This window comes from Numenius arquata, chromosome 23 (assembly GCF_964106895.1).
Source record: "Numenius arquata chromosome 23, bNumArq3.hap1.1, whole genome shotgun sequence".
NCBI lineage: Eukaryota > Metazoa > Chordata > Aves > Charadriiformes > Scolopacidae > Numenius > Numenius arquata.
In genome coordinates this window covers 909452-919455 of record NC_133598.1, presented here as the reverse complement: position 1 = coordinate 919455, position 10004 = coordinate 909452, and the positions used below count along the sequence as shown (strand labels likewise).

Below are 10004 nucleotides of genomic sequence, written 5' to 3'. Positions count from 1 at the left end.
CCTGGGGGTGGAGCAAGTTCATAGCTAAAACTCAGATTTTGCATCAGACTGCGCAAGATGACACCACGTTCAGGTTCTCAGACTTTTGGGAAAAGTTAACCACATGGTTACCTAATCTGGCATGGCTTAGACAACTGTTTATCCTTTTAGTAGCAATACTCATGTTAGGAATTTTAGTATGTGTATTAGCTAGATGTTTTATGTGTTGTACCATGGGGGTGAAAGACGAATACGTTCAATGGAAGAAGCATCAGCTCCGTGAACGAGTGGAGTCAGGGACGTATTTTAGAAATCAGATGGAGAAGGAAAGTGTGTTATAGGCAATTGTAAAAGAATTTACAAATGAACAAAGAAAAGGGGGGATTGAAACAGAAAATAGAAGGATTAACCATGACAGGGACGTATATCTCAACCTTGGAGGGGAGGAAAGAAAACAAAGAATTGCCCAATTAGCGGACGTGGGCCTCAGCCTTGAAAGAACACTTCGCAGGCAAACGGGAAAATCCCGACTGGTAACAGGAAAGATAACAAAAAGCTTTACGACCCCTGCCAGACCACTCAGAAGACAAACGGAACATCCTGATCGATTATAGGAAGATAGCAAGAGGCTTTATGGCCTCTATCAGCAAAACAATCAATGGGAACCGGCTCAGTGACTGTGGAACTTACTCCCTGAAACGCCCCCCCAAAGAAAAACATCAGGAGAAGATACGCACATGCCTGGAGGAGGAGACTTATTATAATGAGGCCCCGGAAATAATTAACATAGTCACACCTATTCTTAGAACTAATTGTATTAGTCCATCCCATAGTTTGCATATGTATGATTTACCTTATAAATAACTACGGGTTCAGCATAAGGGTGTGCCAGTTTGGAGGAGCGATCCCCCTTGCACCCGGCGCCGCAATAAACATACCTGCTTTATAACTCTATTCGAGTTGTAGGGTTTGTTTCCACGCGTCAAAGGTCAGCCTTGCCTGCAGTTACCAGGAGACTGCGGAGTTTCAGATCCTCAGAGAACTGGCCAAGACCAACAGGACAACTACTGCCACGGGCTTCCAAAGGGCACATCTTAAAGTGATCAGGGATTTATCTGCTTGGCAAGGTGCCATGGGAAACTTTCCCAGAGCACAAGATCCCAGGAGAGCTGGATAACCTTCAAGGACAGCCTCCTCAGAGCACAAGGATGGTCCTCTGCCATGTGGACAAAAAACTGCAGCTGGAGTGGAAAATTGCAGGAGACATGAAGGGAATCAAGAAAGGTATCTCTGAGCCTGTTGGCAGCAAAAGAATGGCTAAGGAGATGTGGCCTTATGGCTTGGTGAGGAAGGGGATCTGGTGACAAGTGACATGAATTTGATGCCCATTTTTCCTCAGTTTTAAATGGCATGGCTTCTCCTCAGTCCTGAACCTCCCTGCAGACTCTATGGGAATGAAGCAGCACCCCCAGTAAAAGAATAAGGAGTTAAGGAGCTCTTACTACCCTTTGAACATACACAAGTTCATGGGATCCCTTGGGATGCATCCAAGGGTGTTCAAGGAGCTGACTGGGCAGTCTCAGTCCCTGGAGGGAAGATGGAGCAAATCCTCTCAGGAGCCTTCTCTAAACCAGTGAAAGACAAGAAGGGGATTGGGAGCAGCTGCCATGGGTTAACACTGAGGGCAAATGGTGCCTCACCAACCTCCTTGCTTTCTATGAGGAGGTGACAGGCTCTGTGGGAAGGGGAGGGGCACTGGCTGGGGTGTACCTTGACTTTGGCAAGACCTTTGACATACCCTCAAGGGTGCACACACAGGCACACCCATACACACTCACAGGCATGCACATACACCAACAGGTGTGCATGCACTATCTCACACACTAGGGCACAACCACACACCTGAGCTTGCATGCACCCAAAAAGGAACTCATATGTGTCCACTAAAAAAGAGGTGTGTGCACACGTGTTACCAAAGGAGCCCATGTGCAGACACAGGCAGGTCTATCCCCCCCATACGTATTTGCAAACAGTTACTTTGACTTTGGGGACACCATTGTCAGGGAGCTCTGCTGGGAGAGCTCAGCCAGGGTTGATTCCCCTCTCTGTGGAGCTGCTCCTGAGCTGAGGCTCTAGTGTATCTGAGGGCAAAGCGCGTTGCTTTCTCATGAGGTAATGGGCACCGTGGACGAGAAAGGGGCAAGAGATGTGTGTAGCTAGAGTTTAGCAAGACCTTTGTCAGCCTCTCTCATTCTTCCTTTATGACCAAACTGGAGATGAATGGGCTCAGTAAGAGACTGATCAGGTGGGTGAAAATTGTCTGGACCAGCAGGCACAAAGAGTTGTGACCCGTGGTGCAGAGCCCACCTGGCAGACACGTACTAGTGGGGGCTTTCAGGGACTGGCAGTAGGACCAAGACTCCAATGTTTTCATGAACACCATGAGCAGTGAGAAGGTTGGTGCTTCCTGTAGGTTTGGGGATGACACCCAAGCACAGGGAAAACGCAGGATACTGATCTGTGTTAACCAAATTGTTCCCAGCAGGTCCAGGAACTTCCTGTCCAAAAGAAACAGAGATGGTGGCTAACACTCTGGAAGCACTCTGGGACAGGAGCAGAGGCAAGGAAGAGCTGCTGGAACATGGGGAGTTCTAGTTCAGGCACAAGCTAAAAGAAATAATGACAAAAAGAATGTGTTTCCCAGCGAGGTTCTGCAGTCTCCATTGAGGTGTTCAAGGCTGAAGCAAGCATGGCTTTGGGCAATCTCATCTAATGGGAGCTGTTCCAAGCAGCAGGAAGATCTGGACGACCTCTGGAGGTCCCTTCTCACCCACATCCTGACTTTGTGACACCCACCAACACTTTCCTGGTTCTCCCTGACCCCTGGCCACCCATGGGCACGCTTGTCCTCACACTCCCTTTGCCACAACACAGCTTTGGGGCACTGTGCTGGGACTGCACAGCGGCAGCTGAAGGGAGGCTCTCAGCCCCATCACTCCCACCCGCAGGAAATCCGTGGCTGCTGGTTCCAGCCCCGGAGCTGGGAGACAGCTCGGGGAAGCTGGTGCATGGCCTGGGCCAAGGCCCTGCTGCTGTGCCAGGCTGCAGCTGGCGCTGTGCCGGCTTCTCCTTGCTGGAGGAGGACGGGGAGAGTCCCTTTGGCAGTTGCCGCAAGTGGTGCCCGTGCGGAGCCCCTGAGCCCTCTCAGGCCGGGCGAGCCCCCGAGCGGCGCCGGCGCAGGGCTGAGAGTGCCCTCTCCCCGGGGTGGAGCTGGCGGCGGCCTAACAGTGCCCAGTTCCCAGGGCAGTGGGAGAGTCAGAGAGTCCATGAATCATGGTATTCCTATGGGTCTTCTTGTCTTGTGTGTATGGTAAGCAGCCAGGTTCTTGTGAATGCACCTGGGATCATGAAGTTGTGTCTGATTCCATGCTGGTGTGCCTGAGCCTTTGTGTGTGTGTCCCTGTGTGTCCAACCTCATGAGGGAATGTGCTGGTTATGGCAGGGATACTGTCCACTGCTCTGTTCATGGGCACCACTGAGCAGCAGGTTCGCAGGATCAGCAGGAGCCCAAGTGCAATTGAGTGGTGATGGCACCAACCCCCTGGAGATCTGTCCAGGGAAGAGGCCCTGCAATGCAGCTCCTGCCTCCTGAGCCCTCCTCCTACCCCACAGAGATCACATTCCACTGCTGCCCATTTCAGGCCCCAAAAAGGATGGATTCACTCCAGTTTGAATCAGTTTTTAATCCCTATGATGGCACGATGGATTCAAAACTGCACCCCCCAAAGCCAGCTGCTGTCCCACAGTGGTGTCCAATATCGACCCTCTTTCTGACAAGGGCTGTGCACAGTGGGGACATTTTCTAAGCCCATCTCCCCTCCTGACTATCGGTCAGCCTGAGCTCACATCCAGCTTGGAGGCAGTACAGCCAAGGGCTTTCCCCCTTCCCTTGAGAGACCTGAGTGAGGGCAGTGCCAGGGAGCTCTGCTGGGAGAGCTCAGCCAGGGCAGAGTCCCCTCTCCGTGGAGCTGCTCTTTCTGAGCTGAGGCTCTAGTGTAGCCAAGGGACAACTTCATTGCTTTCTCAGGAGGTACCAGGCACCCTGGAGAAGGGAAGGGCAGGAACTGTGGCCCTGAATTTCCCAAGACCTTTGCAGCCTCCCTTGGATTTCCTTTATGACCAAATTAATGAAAAATGGGTTCAGCGATAAGGTGCGTTTAAAAAGGGCTGGACTGCCAGGCTCAGAGAGCTGTGATCTTGGTGCAAAGCCCAGCTGACTGACACTTCTTAGTGGGGTCTAGGAGTAGGGATCAGTAGTAGGACCAGGACTGGCTAGTGTTTTCATGAATGCCATGAACAGTGGGAAATTGGGAACTCCCAGCATGTCTGTTGATTACCAGAAAGGGGAATGGGAAGTAACTGTCGGACACAGCTCCTGTTCAGAGGACCTAAAACCCTCTCCATGAGACACTTGAGGACTGAGGAAGAGGAGGGAGGATCATGGACTTGTGAGTCATGGTGCCAGCTGGGGAGAGAAGCTGCCTGAGAAAGTGCTGGAATGGAGGGCTGAGTTTGCTCTTGTGTTTGAGAGGGAGGAAGGATCCATCTGGCTCCAGAAAGGTGCTGTTTCTCTCCCAGACCACATCTCTCCCAGCAGCACTCATTTCTCCTTTCATATGTCCAGCTTCTCCCCTTTTACTTCTTCCTCCTCCCCTGCTCCCTGTCCTTGCCCCGAGAACTGCCCTGCAGCACTTGGTTCTTCCTGCATTTTTGCATGGCATCCCCTTGAGATTTTACCTGATTACTTAGTTTTCATTTTTTTATTAATAACTGAGAGCATCCCGCAGAACGCTGTGCCCTTTCTTTCCACATCTAGTTTTAAGGGTTCAATTTTCCAATGAGATATTTCGAGAAAATAAGAGAACTGGAAAAAGAGCAAGCGCTTAACTTCCACACCTTCCTGCCGTGCGCTGTTGCTGTGCCGTTCCCCCTCCCCTTGGCTCCTTCCAGGGCAGCGGCGTCGCCGTGGCCGAGGTGCCCGTGCCGGGGCCAGCCTGTGCCCGCCCTCCCGCACCCCCAGTGTCGCTGCGGGCAGCTCCGCTCCGGCCGGTCTCTGCCGCGGCGCCGCCTTCCCGCTCGCTCCGCGCTCCCCGCCGCTCTTCCCGGGGCCGCCGCCGGCCTTTCACGGGCCACTGGGCCGGCGACACCGGCTGCAAGGGCAGCACCGGCCCGAGGGGCCCCGGGGTGGGGTCGGGGTGCTTTCGGGGTGTCTTGTCCGCGGGCAGCAGCGACAGCAAAGCCGGCCCCGCCGTCGGCGCAGGGCTGAGCCCCGGGGCGGAGCTGGCGGCGGCGGAGAGGAGAGGAGGCGGCGGAGAGGAGGCGCGGCGGCCGGAGCAGAGAGCCGGGGCTGGCGGGGGGCAGCGAGGCGCGGGCGGCGGAGCGGCGGGATGCGGCGGTGCCGGGGCGCAGGGCTGGCGGGGCTGGCCGCGCTGCTCCTGGGTGCGTGGGGCTGGCGGCGAGTCCCGGGCGGACGGGCCGGGAGTAGAGCGGGCCAGGGCTGAGCTTGGCATTGTCCCGGCAGGTCCTTCTACGCTGCCATCTCCTCTGGCTTCTTCGCGGACCTCTCTCCTCCAACCATCCTCCCGTCCATCTCTCCCTCTCTTCCATCACACATTCCATAGGAAAACTCATCCCTCTATTCTATTTCCAAGCCTCCTTATTTTCCTCCTTTCATCTGTGTCTTTCCATATGACTCATGGAGTCATTCCTTCCCTCTTCCTACTTCCTTTTTTCTTCCCTCCCCCTTTTATTTTTTCTTCCGTGACTCCAGTCTGCCACCTTTCATTTGCGCACACAGGTCCCCGCCAACTATTAATGGACACTTCCCTTACTGCACATTTTAATATCCTCTGGAAGCACCTCTAATTACCTCTGTTTGGTCCTCGCTGCTTCTGGGTGATTTGTTCCAGGAAACAGCAGGAAGGGCTGGGCAGAAATTTCATTTTGAGACAGTTGTCTTTTATTCCTCGGCAGTGGCTGCGGGCAGAGCCCAGGTGCAGCAGCAGCCGTCGGCAGAGACCACCGAGGGCACCGCCATCAGCATCAACTGCTCCCACCCCAACATAAAGACCACGGATTTCCTCTACTGGTACCGTCAGCTCCCGGGCCGAGGACCCACATTCCTTGTGAGCAGTCTCAAAGATTCCAAAGAACTACAGGACCCGCCGGGGTGGCTGCGGGTGGCGGCAGACCGCCGGTCCAGCGCCCTGTGGCTCGCCCGGCCCCGGCGCGGGGACGCGGCGGTGTATTACTGCGCCCTGGGAGACACGGCGAGAGGAGCCGGGGCTGCGGCCGGGCAGGAACCGCCGCGGGCGGGGCCGGGCGTGTGTGTCGGGGGCGGGGGGACATCCCCGGGCGGGCCCGCCAGGGGGCGCTGCCGCTCCGCCCGCCGGGGCCGCCTCGCCCCGCCCGGCCCCGCCCGGCCCCGCGCCCCGGGGCGCTTCCCCCGACCCACCGGCACCGTGTCTGGCACCGGGCCCCTCGAGGGATGTGGAGCTCAGGGGCACCTTCAGGTGCTCCCTACGAGGGCACCGTGGTGACATCAGCACCTTTTTTGACAAGATTCAGCGCCTTTGGAATTGAGGCCCAGGAGACAGGGGAAACCCTTGCACTGGACACACTGAGCGCAGCCTCAAGGGATGCCAGGTTCCTACTGGATGAGTGAGTCAGAGAGAGATTGGTTGGATTACCCTGAGGGGCTGGAGGTCTGAGCTCTTCCCAGAAGAGGCCTCTGGGAAGACACTGTGGTTTTCCAGCCAGTCCCCGGGGAATTCTGTGTGGCTCGAGTAGCTGACAGAGGTGGTCAAAGCCCATGGGGAGAGGCACAGAGTGAAGGATCAGCCCTGCTCCCTGTCCCAGCTGGCCTTGATAACTGTGTCTCCAGGGAAGTACTGGCAGGTGGACAAACAAGGCAGAGCACCAGGCATGGCCAGGCCCACTCATGGATCAGACATGTGGTCAGATGGGAACGACTCCTCTCTTCTCTGTCTCCATTTGTCTTCCAGTGCTTGCTCCAGGCCAAATTGCCACAATCTTTCCCTTTCATGGTCTCTGCTCTGGTCTTCTAAGCATCCCATGTTATGCACAACCCTGAAAACTTTTCAGCTTCATCCCATAAGGGGTTGGATCCCCTTGTAGGCAGAAACACCATGGAGTTTATAAGATGACCCTTTCCTCCCACCCTTCCGGAGGGTGTCCTCCCCAGGCAAAGAAGTAACTGTAATACCTGCTGAAGAAGATTGCGCTGGATGTCTCCAGCCAGAGAGAGGTGGTGTGTCTTTGTCTCTCAGTAGGATGTTTACAGGAGGTGCTATTCCCAGAGACAATTTTTTCCCTCAAAGGGCCTCATCAGTGGCCTGGGGAGAAGGCAAAGGAAATGCCTGTGGGGACAGGGAGACAGACACCTGTTTCCTGGTGCGTTTTGGACTAGTGTCCCTTTCAGAAACTAGTCAGGGACAAGGAGCACATTGCAGGCTACGAAGGGGCCTCTCACCAACCCCATGAGAGGTGGGTGCAGGCCCCTGTCTCCCTGTCTCCAGTTGGGCACTGAATGGCAGGGGAAGTTCACCATGGAAAGTCCTCCCATTCTTGAGGCAGTTGATCTGGTTGTGATCTCCAGGAGGAGCAAAAAGCAGGAAAACAGCCTGCAGCCTCCTGTTGCCTGACAGCAGACTGCCTGATATGACAAGAAGGTAAAGGGGGTAGCACAGGTGACATTATGCCCCTTCAGATGCTGGGAACCCCGAGTTATGGAGCTTAAGTGGAGCATGATGGGCTTAGCACAAAGTGTCAATTCTGTCCATGCTGAGACTCGCTGGTGTTGTCATCTTTGGAGTTTCCATGGCATTTCCTTAGAGATAAACCACTCCCAATTTCCACTGTTGAGCAAAAGGACATTTCATAGGATCATAGAATGGTTTGGGTTGGAAGGGATCTTAAAAACCATCGAGTTCCAACCCCCCTGCCATGGGCGGGGACACCTCCCACCAGACCAGGTTGCTGAAAGTCCCATCCAACCTAGCCTTGAACACTTCCAGGGATGGGGCATCCACAACTTCTCTGGGCAACCTGTTCCAGGGTCTCACCACCCTCACAGTAAAGAATTTCTTCCTGATATCCAATCTAAATCTCCCCTCTTTCAATTGAAAACCATTACCCCTCGTCCTATGGATCCCCTCCCTGATCAAGAGTCCCTCCCCATCTCTCCTGTTGGCCCCTATTAGGTACTGGAAAGTCGCTATAGGGTCTCCCCAGAGCCTTCTCTTCTCCAGGCTGAAAACCCCTATTTATATGAAAGCACGGTGCTTCCCTCCTAGAGCAAGACAAGGACATGGTTGTGGCAGCGCTGCTGAGTTTGCCAATTGATATCTCCAGCTCAGCACAGACAGGTCTGGGCCTGCTCAGGTCAGGTGAACTTAACAGTAAAGAACAGTTTGTTCTCTCTGCCATGACTGGTGCATGGGACCACTCTGGAGTTCATGTGGAAAGGGGGTGGGGGTAGGGGTCCCCACCAGCAGTACCCCCACCCCTTCACATGCCCTTTCAGCTCGGGGGTACAGGGCTGCCCTATTCCCACCCCTCGCAGCGCAGCTCTCCAGTGGGTGCCCCATGTGCTCCCTGGGAGTGTGGGTGACTGACTTATCCCTCATCCTGCTCCATCCTCACCTGTCAGCCTTTTCCTGAGAGTAAAAGTAGGTTGTCCTTGTCATCTCTGGGTTTGTGGCATCTAAGAGCAGTTCTGGCACCAGGTTCCTCTCTCGCACGGTGCGTTATCCCACCAAAAGAGGACATAGCCAGAACCCCTGGGCTGCTGCACAGCAGGGTTCCTCTCCTTACTGGGGGGATTTGGGGAAGAGTCTTTGTTCCCAGGCAGCTGAGGAAAGAAAGGGGAGAAGTGAGAGAATCAGAAGGGGTTTTTGTTCCCAGAAGAAACAGCTGTGTCCCCAGAGAGCTGAGGACCCCATCGGAGATGTGAAACCTCACTGGAGAAGAAACCTTCCAAATGGCCCAGCAGTGGGTGTTCCGAAGAGCAGGCAATTTTTGCTGGGGAGGTGAGGACTCCACTGTGAGCTGACTGGGAACAGCCCCTTTCCACCACTGGGACCTGCAGGCTGCAAATGCTGAAAACTGCACACAGAAATGAGGATGAAGTAGCTCTCGAGTCATATAAGTGTTCACACGTACTTATTCACACTTGCAGACTCACATGTGCATGTACAAATATATGCAAGCTCCTGTAAAAACAGACACACATGTGCCCATCTGCACACACGTATGCCCACTGACACACACATGCACGCACACTGACAACACAAACACACACTTGCTCACCTGCAAAAACGTGCGTGGATGCAAAGACGAGCACAGACACACACAGAAGTGCCCTTGTTCACACATGGAAGTGCAGACACTCATTCTCACATGTGCCTACACAAATGCAAACACAGAGGCACAAATGCGCCCTCAGGCACAGACAGAGGCAGATGCACAGGAGGAAGCCCAGCCTCTCCCCACACTCTGAGAACCAGGATTCCACTGGACCCCACTCTCTGCCCCTGTGCCCTGGCAACTTCAGGCAAGTCCGTGTGTGAGAGACAAAGTCAAAGCTGGAGACCATCCCAATCACTGCAGCTCCAGGGGTTCTCACTTTACAAGTCAAAATAGTCCCAGAGTCTGACAAGAACCAGCCCATCCCTGGTGATTGCCGTAGGGCAGTTGTGGAGGTCTGGGACCAATTCCAGCTTCAATACAGGGAGAGGTGCTGTCCTGACATGCTCATGTGGCAGCAAAGGGTTGTGTGTGGGGGATGATACCCATGGCCTGCAGCTACAAGTGCTGGGGGTGGGACACCAGAGAGGAAGGTGGCCTGATGAAGCTGCCTTCAGATAAATACCCTCTCTTCAAAAGACAAACTACTATTAATTCGCAGGTGTCATCAGGAGCAGATTTCAGCTGCCTGAGCCAAG

At 54.5% G+C, this 10004-nt stretch overlaps 1 gene segment (V, D, J or C); it reads left to right on the top strand.

Annotated features, from left to right (window-relative positions):
• Positions 1–5426: 5426 nt before the first annotated feature.
• Positions 5427–7703, top strand: LOC141474942 (T cell receptor alpha variable 4-like). The segment is given in 3 exon segments: positions 5427–5478; positions 6013–6308; positions 7578–7703. Coding segments are annotated over 3 exon segments (474 nt in total).
• The last annotated feature ends 2301 nt before the right edge of the window (positions 7704–10004 follow it).